Source organism: Camelus ferus, chromosome 2 (genome assembly GCF_009834535.1).
Source record: "Camelus ferus isolate YT-003-E chromosome 2, BCGSAC_Cfer_1.0, whole genome shotgun sequence".
Taxonomy (NCBI): domain Eukaryota; kingdom Metazoa; phylum Chordata; class Mammalia; order Artiodactyla; family Camelidae; genus Camelus; species Camelus ferus.
The window spans coordinates 108,965,566-108,987,930 of record NC_045697.1 but is presented as its reverse complement, the minus strand read 5'-3'; the positions used below and the strand labels follow the sequence as shown (position 1 = coordinate 108,987,930).

The window sequence follows — 22,365 nt, the reverse complement described above, 5'->3', positions numbered from 1 at the left end:
AGAGAATGCAAATCAAAGGGAACTTGCATACATTGCTGGTGGGAATGTAAATTGCTACATTCATACTGGAAAACAATTTGGAAAACAATTTGGCTTAATCTTATCAAGTTGAAACTCACAATGCGCTATAAGGCATGATCAGGAACACTCACAGCAAACACAGAAACGACGCGAATGTCCTTTAACAGTAGAACGAATAAATAAAATGTAAGGTAAGAGGGAAGTAAGAGGATGGTTTAGGGAAGGAACAGAAAGATGGAAACAAATTTTGGTCACGATCTAGTTCTTGGGTTGGGTGGTGGGGTCACAGATACTCATTATATATATTATTATGCTCAACTTACATATGCATTATATATATTATTTTGTGTGTATATCAATGTCATTTTTTTTTAAAAAACACAAAAAAGAGGAAAATAATAAAGCTTCATGACTCATTTCAAATGTAGTATAAAAATAAAGACTATAAATGAAATGATAAATTTAAAAATAAAACTAAATTAGAAAATTTCAAATAATCTTTCTAGTTTCTAATTCTCTCTAAAGCCATAAATTACTTCTGCTTATAATTAAGACATGCACCTTTGCTTGAAGAGTCTAAAGGAACAGACCTCAGAGAATTCAAGGAAAACTCCTGTCCCTAAAACAGGATGTCACAAATCCTTACGAACTGGTATGTGAAGCATTCTGAAGTTTTGCAAAGTTTTACTTAAGTAAAATTTCCTTCTCTAAAATGGCATTTTCCAAATTAGGAAGAAAGCAAATCTACCACAAATACACCATTTATTAATTTTCTACTTTCTCTGTCCATTAAATAGATAATCTTTTTCTCTGCCTGTAAAGACGCTTGTTAACTGCAGGAGGAGGCTGATTAGCTAGAGGAGAATGAAAGATTCAGGAAAACTGGGCTCAATTCCCATTTCTGCCCCCAGTTTACTAGGTGAACTCTTTTCGCACTTGCATAATGAAGAAACTGAGATTAAGATAATTTTTATGGTTCCTTTCTACTAAAATTTTCTGAGGAAACTGCTTTCTAAATAGAAGTATACACATATTTGGAAACTCAAATGGTTCTTAAAAAGCCTTTCTGTTGAAAGGTTTTCTTTCGATAGAAAAACATGATTTCTGTTTATTTATAAGGACAGAAACTGGCACTTCCATAGAGATGTAATAAATTCAGCTGAAAGTTTAGGTACCAGTTTATGAATACTCTTCCCGATTCTGAGTTTTGTTTTTTTTTTAAGGCTTTCACACTTGAGTCACAAAGTAATTTTCCACCTTGTTCTACTAGTATTACTTGGTCTTTCTTATTTTCCAATTTCAGATGATCCTTCACTCCTGGAATTACAGAGCAACTAAAGGGCTTCTGTATTTCTAGTGTGAAATTCTAATTTTCAGAAATAGGTTCTAGCTAATTACTGTTCTTTGGGCCACAAAAAAATTTGAATTTGAATTTGAATTCTCAATGTTTTAGAATTAGAGGAAACAATAAAAGAGCCCAGGATTTGAGTCATGTACTGGAACTGCAGAGAGCTGTTACAAAGCCCAGAAAGCTGGAGAATCAGGAGGAAAGTGGGAAGGAAGGGCATCAGACCGTTTTTAGCTAACCCTACTGATGTCAACACAGGTCTGCATTCCCCACTCCCTGACAACTGACACACCTAACACAGACACACAGCTCTTCCTGTCACTGAGGGAAGCTTGGGAGCTCACTAACAAGCCTCAGAACGGGGGCATTAGCTGTATTTAAAATGGTCCCCCACCCCCGAGTGAAACTTAATCCATGGGAAATAAAGGAAGGAGGATGCTTTTTAGGACTGAATTCTAGTTTTCACAACAAAATGATACAATACTCATTTTCACAAAAACATTCTCTTGGTAATTGTGAGAAGGTTGATGTGCAAAGCCTTTTAAAGTACCCACACTTCAGAGAAGTTCCTGGTATAAAGAAAGCCTCTGGGGAGTCACAGCTTTTCAATTATAATTATGGAAATAAAGTATAAAATTTCATTGTCATTTTTGTCTCAGAAGTTGTTTTATACCAACAAAGGTACCTTACCTCTTTTTTCTATTAGCACTGACAAATAAGTGTAATTCTAGTACAAGTTTTAGCTCTGGTAGTACAGCCTCAAAATCAGACACAAATTTAAATAAGAATGGTAAGTCGACTCTTTCATCCAATCAAACCATTACTAAATCAAAAATAAAGCTAAATTAAAATTGATGAATAAATCAATTGCAGTATGAATATACTTTCTAAATTAAATGAACTAAAGATTTAGAATATTTTATTTTCTACCTATTTTTGAGTAGTGTGAATTTGTCCTAGGATATGTGCTCATGTAGTATGTTCAGTGCGGCTCTGACTGATAGGCTACAAAGAATCTTCAGGAGGCTTTGGTTACCTGAAGATAGAAATAAATACAAATCATTACCAATAGAGGGAAAATTTAAGTAATATTAGAGAAGCAGTTGCAATACAATTTTAAAGATAACTAACTTTTGCAATCTTGGTAATGACTATGCTGTTGTCACTATATATAGCAGTTTTAACAAGGCTTGAAAATTGTTATTTTAAGTTATTTGGCTTGTTTATCAGGTTCACTTTTACCAGGCTGTCTGGCTTTAGAAAGGTAGGTCTAGGAAAGACTCTGGTTTCTCAACTAGAAGTGGCTTAGGGAGAGAGATGAAGAAAGTTACACGGGGGAAAAGGTCAAACCCCACTTTTAGAAGAAGGGGCACAAAGCCAAAATGTTGAAGGAAATATTTTAGGGTCATTACACTTTTTCAGTGTACTTCTACATTTATGCTACGAAGTCGTAAGTGATGAGCATACAGAATCAAAGGCACAGTTAAGCATTTTTGGCAGACTATTCTTCGATACGGTGGGTGACACTCACTTTTGTGATGTGACACATAATATGTTACCTTTATATCTGCTCTGTGCAGTCTTCTGTTCTCTTCAAGTTATAGTTAAAAAAAAAAAAAACAAAGAAACACACACACACTCAAAGTTAAGCAACTCGCCGAAGTTTTAGACAGCTAGGAAGCAGATAGGCTGGGATTTGGGGAACTCGGGAACGTCTTTTCTAAGACTAGTCCACGTTCTTTCACCTGTTCTAATCTGCCTTTACTCATAAGGCAATAAACATTTTACAAAGCTTTCAAACAAAGTTTGAAACAAACAAAAAAAAGGCGTAACAGATCATTTAAAGGAAGGGTAGAAGAGAAATACTTTAGCCTCCTATTTTGTCTCTGGCCCTGAAGCTGCATTTAAATATCTCAGAGCAAGGATCTAACACAAAGATAGGAACAGATGAAAGAAATACAAATTAATTCTTTCTAAAATTATGAAGAATAATGCAATATTAAACTCATACAATAAAAAAACTTTCACATAATCTTTCCATAATTACAGAGCAGGAAAAAAATCTATACTGAACTATTTATGCATGTATCTCCTAACTGAAAATAGATTTAAAGTGGCTCTAAGGATAAATAAAACACAATAGAAAAGCAGATTTAAAACAGGAGCAACAGAAGACAGAGGTAACATTTCCTGCCATGGGATGACAACAAATCTGACAAATTTTCAGAACCTAACATCAGAAACAATTACAGTAATTTAGAAACATACCAAATCACCATGAACTCAGTTACAGAGAACTTTCATAAAGATCTGCCAAATAATGAGCAACCCAGATCAGACACAAGCAAAACCACTACAGCAGCATCTGGTGAGTGACCCAAAATATGCCACACAATGCTTTAATTGTTAAAGGGCAAAAGCAAACTTCAGTACTGACTACTAACACAGAGAGTCACGCTGGGGTTTTAAATAGAAACTGGGTAAGAGAAATTTAAGAGCAGGACTGATAGATAATGCCAAGTGGATGACACTGAAAACTTTCTCCTGCGGACACAGCATGTATCAATAGAAGATAAATACTACTCACAAAGTTACTGACTGAAAAACTTTGAAGTATTACTTCATAACTTTAAAGTATTACTTCATAGGCATCAAAATGATAAAAAAGTACCTCATTTCTACCAAATGAACTTTTTTCCAAATCAAATTTAGATTACGTATCTTTTTACCAGAAACACTGAGGTAATCTTTTTTAATGAGGTAATTTCTAGTTAAAATAAGTTATTAGTTTTAATATATTTACAGTTGTTAAGTCTTTCAAAGTAATTATTGGCTCTCCCAGTAATTCTATAAAATAGAGGTTTAAGTGTCCAACAACACTGGGGCAGTGGCTTGCCTTAAACATGTAATGAAAAGCTGGAACAAAATCATTCCCTGGTAAGATGCCTCCCACCACTAGTATGTAAAGCACTAACTACTTTCTTTACTCCCAACTATTTAAAAAGGTATAATGATATGCTTTCCCTGCCCATCACGGATTTTTTTTCCAGTAAGTAAAAAGCCAGAAGAGTAACAAGCAGGAAAGTATACCTGTCTTGGCCTTTCACTAGGCTTGTGAAGTATAATTTTATGACTTTGTAATAGCTTGGAAATGCTTGTCATGAAAGCAACTACCAGCTGAGAAAGAGAAGCACTATCAGAAATACGGGCGTGGGCACTGGGGAGGGAGTGAGAGAAGGAAAGACAAACACGAAAGTAAGTGGAGGTGGAAGAATAGACTTTATTTTTCTGACTCACTGGGATGGGTTTCAACAAATCACTGACAAGTAGGTTTAAAAAAAAAAGCATGCTATGAGGGAAAAAAGGGCAGTCCTGTTTTGAAAAGAAGATAACTGATGAAACACAATCTGTAAACTGCAGTAACACTGTTGCAAAACTATGCCTTATAATTCTTTATCCAGTGGTACATTAAACTTCTCAGTGCACAGGTTTTCTCCCCCTTAGCAGAAATGTCTATTGCCCTCTGTTCTATGGTTTACTGTGTTAGCTAACTCCCTGTCCTAACCCTTCCTCCCAAGAGTTCCAGGTTTAGATGAGACTGATAATGGCTTCTGTTTTCCGAGGTTATCTCCAAACTTCTTCCTCTGCTGCTTTAAGTCCCTTACTTGGAGCAGGTTTATAACATCACATTTACCTAAAAGCAGGGCAATGGAGTCAAACAGATCTAGATTTGAATCCTGGTCTGGCTGTGAAACTTTGGGCAAGTTACTTAACCTCTCTGAACCTCAGTACCACCATCTGTACACCAGTATATGATCATCTAGATCACAGATTATAAATGTACATACAAAATACTTATAGAGCGCTGCCTCCATATGCAGCTTACTCACAGATCAATGCCCATCAATTCACTTACTGTAGGAAGGGAATGCCCTAAAGATGCATCCATGGACCTGACCTCTAGGGGAAGAAATAAACCAGCAGGCTTTCAGAGCACAGTGATTTGTGCTTTAACTGGAGAAAGCCCTGGGCACTATGGCAATACATACAGGAAGAAAGAAACTTTCAAGTTGCTGAAGGAAATATTAAGTGCATAAATCATTCCAGTTAGCACTTGAGGTCCTAGTTTAAAATTAACTTAGGTCCAGAAGAGTAGTTAAGGAACCGGGTATTTCATTAGTTAGGTGAGCCTGTTCTCACTGGCCTTTGAACACTGGCAACAGGCACTTATAGATATACCAAATGGCCCATTCAAACTCATCTTTATATTCACAAAATAGTTTTCCTTCATAAGTATGGCTGTGTATTTTATCTTGGAAAGCTAACTTTTTTTCTTCTCTTACACAGCTTAAAAAATTCCGATCCCATGTACCTAACAGCTGTTTATAAACTTAATGGAAAAGAGTTACCAAAATTTGTTATTATAAAACCATTATTTTTCTTGGGAAAAAAAAATCCATGCGCAGTAATACTATGCTGTGCTTTAGGAAGAGAACAGAAAGTACAACAAAAGCTTACAAATCATTTAAACATATGATCCAAGATTTCTTGAAGACTTTTTTCTGACCTGTGTCCACCAGTGCTCATGGTCCTCATGCTGTGTGGTCCTGCTTGAGTAATACTGCCACCTACACCAGCAGGTACTTCCAGCCCACACTCATGTTTTCTTCATCAAATTCTAGATTTCTTCTTTCTCATGCTCCACTCAGCACGTTGTAAATAATTAACTATATGTTCTCCATTAGACTGTTAAGTCACTTGTCAGCAGGGAGTTTGTCATAATACCATTACACAGTATTTCTTTAGGATTAGGTATTGTAACAGCTCAAAGTAAGCACCTTAAACAACTTACTGAATAATTTTAAAAAAGGATCTTTTGAAAAATTAAAGGAATATGGATAGAAAACCAGAATGTTATAAGGTTTAAGAGGAATAAAGAAAAAAAACATAGTTATCAAATGATTTCTTTTTTTTAAATCTAACAAGCAAAGTGTAGATGAGTCATGGAAGGAATACACATATATGGTCAACAGGAAAGCACTGAGTCATTACTGAGAGGACTTCAAGGAAAGGTGAAAAAGAACAATGCAAAGTCAGGTTCTTAAACACTGCTAGTATCGTCTCAGATTTTACTCAGAGATACTAACTAAAGGTTGAACTTTCGAGTAAATCACAGAGACTAACTACTAAGAACTAAAAACAAAAGTGCAATAATGCTCCTGCCATCAAAACCAATGCAGATTATCAGTGATCTGTTCCAATCTCAGGGTGATCACTTAAAAACTCATCTTTATCACAAAACCTGGCAAACAGACTTGGGTGATACTGAAGGCCGGCAAAACAAATGAAATGTGGATCAGACACACACACAGGTACCAACGGTTCTACAGAAAAGAGACACTGCAGTAGTAATGGTCAAGAAGTAAATTTTAATGAGTGAATCCTATTCACTCAAAGTGAAAGGACTGAATACTTCCCCTCCCCTCCAACATAAACAACAAAAAAATGAGCTATCCTCCAAATGAGTTGATCACTTTTGACCAAAAGAGGTCAGAAAACACAAGTACTTTAAACATAATTGCCAAAAAAAAAAAAAAAAAAAAAGAAAAGAACCAAACACCTATCCCTCTGGAAGGCTTTTAGATCTATGGTACAAAATACCTCTCCTTCACAAAAATTGCATGCTAGAAATCTTAGTACAACCAACAGAGAGACTGTATGAACTGGTCAGCAAGGCATGCTCTCTCTCCTGCATTTACCACTTGATGACTGCAAATTACCAACTGATTCTGGGTAGGTGTGGCTTGGGTGATACTAATTTCAAAATCAACCCAGAACTCACTATTCTTTTTAGTTGCATGACTTATATAAAGATAGTTAAATTCTTCCTCTTTTCTAAAGAGAGAGAGGATGCAATGCAAATCATAGGCAAATGCTTCCTGCTCCATGTGGATATAGAAAAAGTTTTAAAGGGACCTGGGAGTCAAACCACTAACAGCAGCAAACATGGTACTGTACATGATATTTTCTGATGTAAATGTAAGGCACTGTATCACACCATTTCTAATCTATCACTTAAGATTAAACTGTTTTTAGATAAACAACAAGGACCTACTGTATAGCACAGGGAACTATATTCAATTTCTTGTAATAACATATAATGGAAAAGAATCTGAAAAAAAAAAGTATCACTTAGCTGTACACCTGAAACTAATACTGTAAATCAACTATACTTGAATAAAAAACAAAATTTAAAAAGTATATAAAAAACAAAGCAAACAAAATCCAACAACAAAAAAGGTTAAACTGTTTTTCTATTCTTTTGAGGACAGAATCAATCATTTGATTTTAAGCCAACAGGAAAATTACAGGCTATATAAATATGTATATTAGGCTATGTTTGAAAAGTAGAAATCTATTTGAGTCTCATTCTGAAAAAAGAAGGTATACTATTTAAAAAACAAACATTTTCTAGCTATACTTATTTTCCTTTCTTTTAAAAATTAAATCTTACTCTTTGAATAGGTAGGATCAAAACAGAAATGACAGAAAAAGAATATAATGACGAGAAGTCTCATTTTCAGTCCTGTCTCCAACTACTCTGGGTCCCCTTCTAGGTAAACGATTTTAATTAGTTAATTCCTTTGATTTTTCTTTATGCAAATACAATAAAATGTAACTATACAGCATTATTTCCTTCTTCTTTTTTTTTTTACACAAAAGGTATTGTACCATATACACTGCTTTGCACCTTGCTCTTTTCATTTAATAGTATGTTCTGAGGATCTTTCTATCAATAGCATTCCCATTCTTTTTTTTTTTCCCCAACAGCTGAAAAGCATTCCATTGTATAAATGAAACATAGTTTATTCAGCTAGTCCTTTACTGCTGAACTGTTTCGGGTGTTTCTCATCTTTTAATATTACAAGTGATCCTGCAACGAATAACCGTGTACGTCTGTCATTTCATCCTTGTGTTGGCTCTATCTACCAGCCCAGCTTCATCCAGAGCTACCCTCCCCCAGTCCTCCTTATGCTCTGGCCTCACTGACCTTCAACTGGCTTTTGCATGTTCTATTCCTTCCTCCACACCTTTAGGGAACTCTTCTCCTGCCTTTTGGGTCTCAGCCCCAATGTTACTTCCTCTACCACACCAAGCCAAGTCCCCTTTGTAGACTCAGAAGACCCCTCTATTTTCCCTTTATTGTACTTATCACACCTGAATTTCTGTCATTGTTTGGTTAATGACCATTTCTCTTACTTGACTATAAGCTCTATGACTGTAAGACCATGTATTTCTACTCCTTAACCCAGTGACTGGCACATAAAAAGCAATTAATAAGTACTTGCTGAGTATTCCTTTAGGAATAAAATGTCAAATGTGCCAACTATACATCAATCTGCTGTATTTTACATGTATTTCTGTTTTATCTTTTAAATATCTCTTGAAACCTTCAATACACTCCACTTCCACTACCACCACCCTAATCCAAACTCCCACCATCTCCTTGTCCCACCTCCTGTATTCACTCTTAAGTTCTTCTAAAATCTACACACCACACTTCAGACCAATCATTTGCCTAAAATTCTTTCAATGGCTTTCCGCTGATACTAAAATAAACCTCCCCCTAATGTGGTTTATAAGGTTTGCATGGTCTGGTCCCCGTTTACCTCCCAGTCTTCTCTCTATGCTCTAGTGTTCTTTGAACTTGCCACACCTCTTCCTGCCACAGGGCTATTACACATGCTGTTCTTTCTACCTGGAATACTCTCTGCTTTTCACTTTACCTGGATAATGCTCAACATTACGTTCTCATGAAAGTCTGCCCTGGTCACTCATAACTGACCATGCACTTCTCCATCACAGCCAAAATTTTATATATATATTTTGATGTGATTTGATCAATGTTGTTTCTTTTACTGGGCTATAAACTCTGAGGATAGAATTTTTTTTTTTTTTTTTTTTTTTTTTTTTTTTTACTTTTGCTCACTGGGTATCACCAATATCCATTATATACTTGATATATGTTTGTTAAATGAATAAAAAAAGAACAGTAACAACATGAAGTTATACAAATTACATGATCAAATACATTCAAGAATTAAGTCTGGAAGTAAAGTTGCAGGAATAAGGGACTCTTTCACAGGATCCAAGTGTAGGTAATCATATCTGGTGCAGTGTTAAGGTTGCTTACTATACTTACACATTTCAATCCATAAATACTTATTTTTTATTTAGAATCAGGTAGGGTTCTTTAACCTACAGAACTTAATTTTACTTGACCTATGGGCAAATAGCAAGAATACTCTTTATGCCTCTAGCTATAGAAATAAAGATGACAGTAAATCACTGGCATGAATATTTTTTAAAATATCAAAAGTAAAAAGTTAGGTTTCTTTTGACAATGGGGAAAAAGATTTCAAGAGTGCACCTGCTCATACATATTAAGTAATGATTAACATACTCCTTAAAATTTGGCAACAAAGATCCATTTTTTAAAATCAGAGGTTTATATTTTTCCTCTCAAAGAGAAGAATATCTTTGTCCTCCAAGCTTTTCCAAACATTTACAGCATATTTTTACAAAAATGTACTAAGATTTGAGTATTTCCTATTATAGTACATATTTGTATAAAGCCACTAGGTCATCAGTGCTACATATATGGCTATCTTGTATTGCATGAGTATGTTACTTCTTGCTGGTTTTTTATTCTCTGTGTATTTTCCTCTTTCTCTGCCTTGCTGCTTTAGTTCACTGGATTTGTCTATGAAATAAGTCTGCAATATATTTGAAAAGAAGTCCTAATACACAGGATATCATATAATTATATATGAAACATATGAGTGAAACATTTTTCCATGAACCTAATATCAAGAAAGACTATAATTTTTAAGAAAAATAATTTTTTAAAATTAAGTAACTACATTAATAAAATAAATGTCCATGGTAGATACCATGTCTGGCTCATCTTTTTCCGTACCCTGTGTCATCCTTTGAGTCATCGATGATAATAGAAAAAATCATGCATTTAATGGTTACAGCTAATTAACTGACATTACCTTAAAGTAAGAGTATATTTTATCTTTCTTAAAATAAGAATATAACAAAATTAATGGGCTCCTTAATTTTTATTTATATCCTCAACTGCTTGTTGAATCTTTTGATAAACTCAGGGTTTTTTCCCCGTAATATATTAGTAGCCCTGAAAAGATATTTTACTTCCACTCCCAAGTTAAATGATAGTTATTAAGGGAAATGTTAATTTTAAATTACTTTTAAGGGAAATGTTAATTTTAAATTGCTTTTTTCACATTCTATGTGCTTCCAAACCATAACAAAAGTTTTTAAAAATGGTAAACATGGGTTGCTCACATTGAGCTGCATATTTTACTCTAATTTTTTGCTGCTTCCTCCCACAAAAACAGTATACACTGCAGACAACAGAAGCATTTCAGAGAGCGTGTTTTGCCCTCACTAAATCAGAGTGAGGTAACCAGGAGTCACCCTTCTATCCCATTCTAGTTGACTCTCATTCACTTCCATCTCCTCCGTTCCCTGCTGTGTGCCTCTAATTCTGGGAAGAAATGTAAACAGGCAATGGCTAAGTGACGACCGCACATTTATCACCACTGCTAGGCATCATGACAGCTGTAACAGAAGGCACAGTACCTATTCTCACAAAGTCGACAAAGCACCAGAAGTTATCTATTTTATTACTCTTTACTAAAGTAGCCTATGTTTTGTTTTGCGCCTTGAAGGGAACAATAAAAGGTAAATAAACTGCCTTAAGTAAGAAAACAGCTCAAGTTACATTATTTAAAGGTCTAGAAAAGCAGAAATACTGATGAAAGGAGAAACATTAGAAGAGCCTAATTAACTGTGTCCTTACTGTTACGCAACTCAATGCTGTTTAGTAAACAAGGATGAGACTATCAGAGGGTTGTTTAAGTTAAAGGCAAACATAGTGTATGGGGTGGAGTGGGGAGGTTTGGGGGGTGAACAGAGTAAGACTGCAAGCGGTAGAAGAATTCACATTTTCCATTAAGGGTACATGACAAATATGGATTTGTGCACACATCTCTCAGCATTAATGCATGTACATACACACACAAGTCTGCACACACATATTTTACACACCTATTCCCTTTGTTCTGCCGGAGAGAAGGCAGGCTAGACTAAGTATACATAAACACCTCAATTTTCTAAAATACAGCAAAGAATCCACTTCTCAATCCCTCTCAAAAATTTTTTCTTTAAATTCTAAAAATAAACAAAAATATTGTCATAATGTTTGGACAATAGAATGTATTACTATAGTCACAGGATGGTCTTCAGTCCTTTACTCAATGACTATTTGCTTTTACTTTTGCACTATTCTAGCTGTTTGATTTTCTGGCCTGTCATTTTAGAAAAGAAGTGTTGCTATGGGAGGACACTCCAAAAGCCAGGATATGAGAACCAAAAGAAAGCCCCCCCAACTCCTCTACACCTAGCAAAAACAACAAACAAACAAACAACAACAAAAACAACTGCAAAAACAGCTCTAGAAAAAAGCAGTAATCTTCAGGACATCATCAAATTACAAAATAGCACACTCACTTATCTGATGTTTCAGATAATTTAGGTTTTAAAAAATTCAATAAATGATATTTAAGAAATAGAAAGAGTATATTTTGTTAAGCTTCAAGTGCTAAGTAGATTCCCTGATAACTGTGTATAAAAGAATAGTAAGGGACAAATTCAGCTGTGGTTTAACAAAAGAAGAAGACCACCAGATCTGAGGCATTTTAAACTGTCAAGAAAGCAAACAGGGATGACAGGCAATTCCTAGGCCTGAAGGCTTGCTTTTTCCTTCCTTTGTTAGAGCTATTAAAAATAAAAGAAAAGGGTAAAAGTTGCTCAACAATAATAACAAAAAACAAAAGTTTTCTCATGGATCCAAGTCTTCACCCAAATTATAGTTGTTTATTGCTTAAAATAACAGAGACCAACATTATCTCTTTATAGTTTTAAGAAATTAAATAAAAAGATGAAAAGATCAGAGTTTCTTTATAAACTTTTAGACAAAGCTGATTAACGATTACTGAGTTGAAACTGAAACTCAGCTTGATGACAATTGTGGAAAACCCAAAACAAAGAGTATCTCTAGGCTCTCTAAGAACATAAAATCCATGAGAATAAAGGCAATTTTATTATTTTATTTTATAGTAAGAAAGGTCAAAAAGAAGAGAAGATGTGACAATAGCAACATTATTCCCAAAGTAATGACTTCTAAACCTCTACCTCTGGAACCCTGATCCTGTACATTCAAACTGCAAACCCACATCATAAACTTCCTACCAACTGTTTCCATGTGAATATCGCCTCATCATTTCAAACTAAATACTGGGTTAAATAAAACAAATTCCCAACCTTCATCCCTCATAACCTTCAAGCCAAATCAGCTTCCTATGTTGATTTCTCAATTGCTGTCATGCAGCCTTGAAACCACTGTTCTTTCCTTTTAGTGCTAATGCACTGATCCTAGTCCAGACTCTACTGCTCAAAGAGTGTTTTTAAGACATAATTTTCTATTGCTCCCAACTTTTAAAATTCTTCAATGCCAACAAGATAAAACTGAACGTGAGAGCCATTTGACAGACATTTACAATGTACAGAGATGAGCTGGCTCTTCATAAGCGTGCTCTCTTCTTCCTTCACTGCCCAGTGTGTCCTCTTTTTGCGGCCACAATTCAATCTTTACGTGATCAAGGGTCAATACCAACCAGCTTCCAACTACCTTTCTGATTCCCTCTTCCTTTAAAGCATTGAAGGTCATGTCCCACCGTGGCAGTCTACTTCTCCATCATACACGTATTATCCCTCTATTTTTACAAGCAGGCCATTCCCCCTGACGGCGCAGATTCTCCTTCCAATTCTTTTAGACCCATCTCGATCTCTCAGGGTTAGGCTGAAGCCCTCTTCCTTTCGCAGATCTTGAAGATTTCCCCGAATGGCCAAGCCCACACTACTTCTGAACTTGTCGCCTGTAATCTGGAACTCTGCACATTCATCTTTGGATTACTTGTTAACAAATGAACAGGCAAGTTGTACACGTCTTCTCCCCAACAGAATTACAATAAAAACACGATGACGTCCATAATCACTTAAAGCAGCTACCATTTTTATTAAGTTCTTATGCTGTTGTCAAGGTGCTTACTGGGAGCTTTACATATTATCACTACCACTCAAATCAACCTTGTAAAGTAGACATTACTATCTCCTTTGTTATCTGTAAGGAATCAGGCTCAAAGGGGTAAACAAGATTTCTCAAATTGGAGGAATTTTAAGAATTGGAATTTGTGCTGTCCAATACGATAGCCATTAGCCACATGTGGCTACTTAAATTTTAATTAAAATAACTTTAAATTTATTTAAATTTCAAGATAAAATAAAGGTTCACTGCACTAGCAACTTTTCAGGTGACCAAAGCCACGCTCGGCTAGTGGCTGCCAGCAGGGAAATGTGGCTACAGAGTAGCCCCATTACTGTAGACAGCTCTCCTGGACAGGGAGGCTTTAGCCATCCAGCACGTGCTAATGCCTCAGTACCACCACCGGTGTACCTGAAACAGCAGAGGCTTAATATATGTCTGCGTAATAGCTATTTGCTTATTGCTATGACCAGAGGATACTACAGATATTAAAATAGTATAATTTACTTCTCAACCTATGAAAATAAATAATACAATGTTAGACAAGGGATCACTAGAAGGAACATAAAAAGTTATCCTGAACAATGACAAAGGAGTAAGAAATGATTGTGAATTTTAAGCCTGAAATATTATGGCCAAAAAAACTATTTCCACTGTCAAATGATCAACGTATGTCTTCAGCAACTAGGTTAAGTTATTTTAGGTAGGAGAGCTGGCCAGGCAGACTGCTGAATGTACCTCAGACAATTCATCATCCTTACCACCGAGACAGTACTGATTCTGTAAAGCCAAATTATATGATTTAACATATCAAACAAATACAGTTCATGTCTTCTGTTCCATCTTTCTAATGCTGATTTCTGTTTGTACCAGCAAAATAGACACAAAGCAGTAGGGACACTGGTTAGGTTGAAAGCCACCAGGAGAAGGTGTGAAGATGATGACTTCTAGAAAATACCACCATTTCGGGTTTTTGTAACTCCGTTAAGACCATGAACTTTGTCTTCCTTCTCCTTCATCCCTTCACTCAGCAAGTGCCGGGCTCACAGTAGGAACCCCACAAAGATTTGTGAACAGGACATGGTACAGAAGACACTGTATTTTATTCATGTGCTCACCACAAGGTATGATTTATCCTCAATTTTCGGAGGAAAATACAAAAGTTTGGGGACTCTGCATCTTGTCCAAGCCCAAAAAGCTAGCAGGTGGTAGAAGTGGGTGTGGAACCTAGGTTTTCATATTCTTAATTCAGGATATTTTTGCAAAATACATAGTCCAACTTGCCTATCTATCTGACTACACTGCTCAACTCTAGAGCACAGCAGAGGACAACAAAGGTCAAGTTGGCCAAGTTAGGGTAGAGAAGAGAGGACACAATTCCTCTTCTTCCTGTCACCTCTGTTCCTCCTTCCTGTCCACACTGGAACTACAGCTGACTTCCAGATACAACACGGGGCTACTTCAGGCAGTAATGACCCTAGATTTAGACAGGCCCTATATCAGTTTTTGCAGTCCAATTCCCAGAGCTCAAATACTGATTTTGATGTTCCCAGGACCTAGGAGAACTTCTCCTGGGCACAAGAAAAGGAAGAGCCTAGCAATGTCACACACCTCTTCCCAGTGAGCGAAGAGCATTTCTACACAGAACAGATCAGGGAGACAGAGTTCCACCAGGTGAGAAGTGAAGAACAATAGTAAATACTACAGTACTGCATGATCTGCGGTTGGTTGAATCCCAGACAGGAACCCTAGATTCGGAGGACGGACTGTAAGTTACATGCGGATTTTCGACTACATGGAGGGTCAGTGCCCCTAACCTCTGAATTGTTCAAGGGTCAACTCTATAACGAAAAACAGTTAACAGTAACAAAAAAGCTTTCTATTTATCTCTCTTTAGGGTGATTTTATTTTAAAGTCCACAGAAAGATCTCAAAAGGTGAAGAGTAAATTTACCTTATTTTCTTCTAGAAATTTCAACTTGACAGAAACATCATTGCGCATTTTATCGTATTTTTCCTTATGTGCTTGGAACAGATGTTGTGATTGCTCTATCTTTGGCAGAGTGTTTGCATCACGTGGTCCAAGATTCAGCTCTTCCAAATCGGTGCGATATGCATCATATTCAATTCTGGAAAGAAGAGAACAAGTGAAGCAAACTACAAAACCAGTGTGAAACATGTCCAGGAGGTGAGGGGAATGACATAATAGTCCCATATTATACACTACTATATGATAATTCTCATACATATTTTACACATTATGCTTTTAAAACCATGTATTTAATACAAAGAGCTATTAATATAAGCATGGGGGCGGGCAGGGGGAAGCTGCTTCTTAATCTTATTAATAGTTCCTCTCCAAATACAGTATAAATTGACAAGAAAAATTTCTAAAATTTAAAAACCAGTTAAAAAAAAAAGATGTTAAACCTAATGCTAGCAAGATCAAGGGTAGTGATTAATTCCCCGTGAGAACTGGTTAATACTGATAAGGCAAAAAGCAGGTGAGGACAGCAGACTTTAGAAGAACATACTTTAACTGTTAAAAGGGAGTTAACTGAGGGCCAGTGCTCCTTAAAGTCCAGTCTAGGCCAGCAATGCACACTAGAAAATGTAAGCCACATGTGCAACTTAAATTTTCTAGCAGTCATATTAAAATAATAAAAACTAATTTCACCTGTTTAAACAGCATATTTTATGGTACTCACTGTATCCAAAATATTATCACCGCAACATGTAATCAATGTAAAAAACTATTAATGAATCCTTTTACTTTTGCCAGGGCTGGAGGGGAGAGGTACTGAGTCTTTGAAATCCACTGCGGACTTTATGCTTCCATCACACCTCAATTCAGGCTGACCCCACTTCAAGTGCGCAACAGACACACGTGCCTAGTGGCTACTGTATGGGACTGTACACCTCCAGATGGATTTCCGTAACATTAGTATTTAGAATATGACAATGGCATCTATTATACAGCACTTGTCACCTTGTGTTCCCTGAGATGCCGCTTCCTAACATTCTCCCACCACTAACTGAAAGTTACCCCAGCACCATCATCCGTGGTCCCACAGCACCTCATAAAACCTCTGTCACAGCACTTGTGTAAGTATAATGCTACTTATTAGTGACTTATCCAGCAGTGTCAACTATTCAAGTACTCAACTAAGAGGCAAAGTGACCTCTAATTTAGTCAAAATCAGCATCACAAAGTTTATGCTCTAAAACTAAAGCTCTTTATTGAAATATCTATAGTACAATTCATGTCTCCTATTCTGGGAATTAATAAGTGGCATAAATATTGTATATTTGACCTGATAAAGAATACATCAGTCCCTCACACCGAGCCTAGTCTAGTCTTACCTGGTACTGAATTTAATAAACTTGACCTTTCAGGGCCAAAATCTTATCATTCATTCATTCACTGATACAATGATTCATTCAGCAAATATTAAGTGAGCACTTTCTATGTTTCAGGCACTGTGCAAGAAACTAAAGCTTTATCTGCTCATCTTCACAGCTCATCTTTGAGAAGCTTACTGTCTAGAGGGTGAGACTGTAGGCAACCACAACAAAGGGGATAATGGACACTGCCACGGGGAGGGCAGATAAGGAACAGCGGGAATCAAGAGGAAGAATGACTAAATCAGGTGTCTGAAAAGGCATCCCAGAATAGAATTGAAAACAATTAAAATTTAAAGGATGATAAGAGATTATGAGGTGGATCAGGACAGGGAAATTGGTAGACCATTCCAGGCAGAGATAGATTTGTAAGATACCATGACACATTTGGGAAGTAATTCAGTAATTTAAAACTTGAAGTTGGAACAAGACAAGGAATTAAAATCAGACAGGAAGGCAGGACTGAGATTAAGCAGGGCCTGACAGGCCATGCTACAAGGGATCAGATTTAATCCAGTAGGACACTTGAGGGAAAGCCGTCCGAGAACTCTGATGTAGAAAGTGACATGTTCTATTTGCTCAGGGTAGAAAGATCACTCCAGGGGTAATATAAAGCATGGAAGACAGACTGGAGTAGATTATGAAATTAGAAGCAAGGAAACCAATTAGAAGACTTCGAGCAAAAGAGAAATGAGTCACTGAATCAGGACAATGATAGTAGAGCTAAGGAGGAGGAGACGGTTACTAAAGATTTTGGAGGCAAGACTGACACAGTAATAACTAGTTAACTTCCACTGGCTCTATGGCTAAATTGCATGACCACTCTGCCCTTCACTGGCTTGAATGTCTTGAGCTAGTTATTTTCCCTCTTTCTGCTTAGTTTTTCACCTATAAATAGGAATAATAATCTCCACACACACAAAAATATATAAAGTACATAGGATACCTGCTAATAACTAATATCTTTGGGGTGCTTATTATTTTGGCCAAATTAGAAGAGGGATGGCCAGAAGCAAACATACTAAAAGCAATAAGAAATGAAAAAAATTAGAGCAAAAATGAACAGTAATGTGTAGTCATTTAACGTGAAGACGAATATCCTTCAATAGCCTCAGGGCATACTTTTAAATAACAGTGATTAAACACAGTCAAAGTTATAATACTGTCCTTATATCCCTTAATTTTTACATCTACTTTGTAGATGGTGTTAAAGTAAAACTTTCCATAAGAGCTTATCTAATAGGGCTCATTACCACCGGAAAGAGAAGTATATTAAGTTTTCAAAATACAACCCTTCACTTCAGGGTTGTCAGTCTGAACTGAGTCCATATCAATAAAGTTAGTGATAGTTGGTTACTTTACGGCTTATATAAAACCTCAAGAGAACAGGTGTCCACATCTGAAAAGTTTTAACCACAACCGACTCCCTTGTTGGTGCCACTCTGGAGAAGTGCTGAATGGGCTGTTTTACGATTTTCTATACACAAAGCACCAGAGGGCAAGGAAATACTTGTACAATGCATAATAGGGAGCATTAAAAGGCCACCCGGACATTTGCCTAAATCGCCACTTTCTGGGCTGATCAAATAGCCAACCCTTGCCCTAAAAGTCAATAAATTCTGGTTTTGACAGAAAAAAAATCAGCTACTGAGAAACCTTAATCTGGGATTTTTTTGAATGTCATCCCTCAGTGGGCAATGTTTTACAGTTACAACTAGTCCATGTCTCAGCTACTTCATAAACAGCACAGAAAATTCAATCACCAAGCTAAGCTCAATAAAATCATAACTGTAATTTCAATAAAACAGAATAAATTATGGGGTGAGGTTGGTTATTATTGTTGGATTTTAAAGTACACACAGTTGTCTAAAAGTTTCCTGACAACCAGCTACTGAGTACATATAGACTGGTTTATAATTTTGTTCAAAAGTTTCAAACAGATCAATTATATTGGATAAATTGAGATTTTGTATCACATTGTACATTGAGTGATTCCTCACTGCAATATGTGAAAATTATTTTTATAATTCGATGTGAAAATCTGAGATTAGTCTAGTTCAAGCTTGAGGCCTAACGATCAAAAGCAGAACATAGGGGGCCCATGGGTTTTCATTTTGGCTTTAAAACTGGTTCCTAGTGAGCAAACCATTTAACCTCTAGAGGCTTACTTTTCTCCTTTGCAGATTAAATATACAATGTTTTGTGTATGAACAGTCACATCTAATATATTTGCCCTTCTTTAACATGGGTTAATATTTTTAAAAGCGTGTAAGAAATGAAGGCTGAAGAGAAAGACATTATATGCTTCAAATGAAATATATTTTATATTTTAAAATATACTAAGCTGAAATATATTTCAGTTGCTAAAATAAGTGGACAAAGTAGAGAGACAAAAACTAGATTCACACAGTTCTTAACTGGGAAGTGGTAGGAGATACTTTTGGAACAAAAGAAGTTTCATCTTCAAAGACACAAATATTAAAATAATCTTAAAGACTAGAAAATACAAATGCTTAAAATGATTAGAGAGATCAAAGAAAGTATTCATTATGAACAAATTAGGATATTATGAATAAGGAATAAACAAATTTGGAAAAGAACCAAATAAAGTTTATAGAAATGAAAAATATACATAATAAATCCTTTGAAAAATATAGGCAATGCCCATGGAAGGATTTAAATAAAGACTGGAGAACCAATTACTGGGAATGTTACTGAATTCCTACTGAAGTATATCTTATTGAGAGATTGCTTCAAAGTTATTGAAGGAAACGATATTGATAGATTTCTTCTGTTTCTTTTTTGCCAACTTCTGATTTTAATATTATGTTAGTAAACACTTCCAACAATAAAGAAAAGTTAAAAACCGAGTCCAAAACCTAAATAAGGTACAAGCTCCATATCTCCTACCAGACAACCACAGCTATTTGTCTTGACCTTCCTTTCCAAGTCACCAAGAATCTCATATGTTAATGATACTAAACAGAAAATTATAAACACAGCATAGGACAGAAACATCTCTTCTTGTGCAGAAATCAAAAGTTAACTTTCCATAAAAAAGCAATCCCTTAAAATTGCATTAAAAATAAATAAAATACCTAGGAACAAACCTAACCAAGGAGATCAAAGACCTATCTACTGAGAACTATAAAACACTGATAAAGGAAGCTGAAGGTGATTCAAAGAAATTGAAAGATATCTCATGCTCTTGGACTAGAAGAATTACTGTTGTTAAAATGGCAATATTACCCAAAGCAATTTGCAGATTTAATGTGATCCCTATCAAATTACCAATGACATTTTCCACAGAACTAGAAGACGAAATCCTAAAATTTATATTGAATCGCAAAAGACCCAGAATTGCCAAAACAATCCTGAGGGGAAAAAAAAACACAAAGCTGGAGGGATAGCCGTCCCAGACTTTAGACAATACTGCAAAGCTACAGTAACCAAAACAGCATGGGGTTGGCACAAAAACAGACATATGGATCGATGGAACAGAACAGAGCCCAGAAATAAAGCCACACACCTACGGTCAATTAATCTTCAACAAAGGAGGCATGAATATACAATGGAGAAAGACAGTTGCTTTAGCAAGTGATGTCAGGAAAACTGGACAGCTGCACTTAAGAGCTGTGGCTCTTACATTACAGCACTCCCTCACAACACACACAAAAATAAACTCAAAATGGTTTAAAGATTTAAATATAAGACATGACATGATAAAACTCCTGAAAAAGAAAACAGGCAAAATATTCTACATAAATCGTAGCAGTATTTTCTTAGCTCAGTCTCCCAATGCAAAAGAAATAAAAGTAAAAATAAACAAATGGGACCTAATTAAATTTATAAGCTTTTGCACAGCAAAGAAAACCATAAACAAAACAAACAGACAACACACAGAATGGGAGGAAATATTTGCAAATGATGTAACCGACTAGGGATTAATTTCCAAAATATACAAACAGCTCATACAACTCAATATCAGAAAAACAAAAACAAAAACAAAAAAACAATCCAATCAAAAATGGGCAAAAGATCTAAACATACATTTCTCCAAAGAAGACATGGAGATGGCCAACAGATACATGAAAAGATACTTAACATTGATAATTATTGGAGAAATGCAAATCAAAACTACAATGAGGTGTTACCTCACAATTGTCAGAATGGCCATCATCAAAAAGTCTACAAATAATAAATGCTGGAGAGGGTGTGGAGAAAAGGGAATCCTGCTACTCTGTTGGTGGGAATGTAAACTGGTGCAGTCACTATGGAGAACAGTATGGAAGTTCCTTAAAAAAACTAAAAATAGAGTTACCAAGACCCAGCAATCTAATTTCTGGGCATTTATCTGGAAAACATGAAAACTTTAATTGGAAAAGATACATGCACCTCAATGTTCACAGCAGCACTATTTATAATAGCCAAGTCATGGAAGCAACCTAAGTGTCCACCAACAGATGAATGGATAAAGAACATGTGGTGTGTATATGTAGACAAATACATAACGGAATATTACTCAGCCACAAAAAAGAATGAGATATTGCTATCTGCAGTAACATGGATGGACTTAGAGATTATTACACAAGTGAAGTTAAGTCAAATAGAGAACGACAAATACTACACGATATCATTTATGTGTGGAATCTAAAAAATAATACAAATAAACTTATCTACAAAAAAGAAACAGAGTCACAGACATAGAAAACAAACTTACAGTTACCAAATGGGGATGTGGGGGGAGGGATAAATTAGGGGTATAACATTAACAAATACACACCGATATATATAAAATAGATAAACAACAAAGATTTATTATTATAGCACAGGGAATTATATTCAATATCTTCTAATAACCTATAATGGAAAAGAATCTGAAAAGGAATATATATGTATAACTGAATCACTTTGCTGTATACCTGAAACTAGCACAATACTGTAAATCAACTATGGTTCAATAGAAAGAAAAAACATTTTCAGGGGATTAGAGAGGGTGTGCGCAAAAAGACAAACTATAGAGAGAACACAGTAATAACTTTCTTCCTTGAATTGGAACTGTGTGTTTATAAGGTACAGAAATGTTTTTGTTTATAAGGTACAGAAATGTTTTGAACAACTACCACCAAAAAATTGTAAGACAATTAAAAACAAAAGTTAACTTTCCAAGTGGTTTGAACTTTTACTTGTAAAAGTACAGGTTAAGGATACGTATAGAAAGCATTAGGGCATATACAGAGGAGGCAGAAATGAGTTGCACATTCAAGAGAAACTGAAACTTGGAGTCTGGCTGTTGCGGAAGCAGCATAAGTGCTTCCATTGGGAAGCAGCAGTAATGAGGTTGACAAGGTAGGTTTAGGGCAGATTGGAGAGGGCATCTGGTACCTGCCTGGTAGAACACA

General features: G+C 35.8%; 1 protein-coding gene across 6 annotated transcripts in view; it reads right to left on the bottom strand.

The window, feature by feature from the left end:
• The window catches only part of ARFIP1 (ADP ribosylation factor interacting protein 1), a 110,753-nt gene that overhangs the window by 11,483 nt on the left and 76,905 nt on the right, over positions 1–22,365 (bottom strand). For 5 of the 6 annotated variants that reach the window (XM_032465027.1, XM_032465018.1, XM_032465011.1 and 2 more), the window contains one exon: positions 15,516–15,690. In XM_032465027.1, the coding sequence (XP_032320918.1) occupies positions 15,516–15,690 (175 nt within the window). Of the gene's footprint in view, positions 1–3,011; positions 3,242–15,515; positions 15,691–22,365 lie in introns of those variants that run through there. The other variant, XM_032465046.1, reaches the window with a different exon arrangement.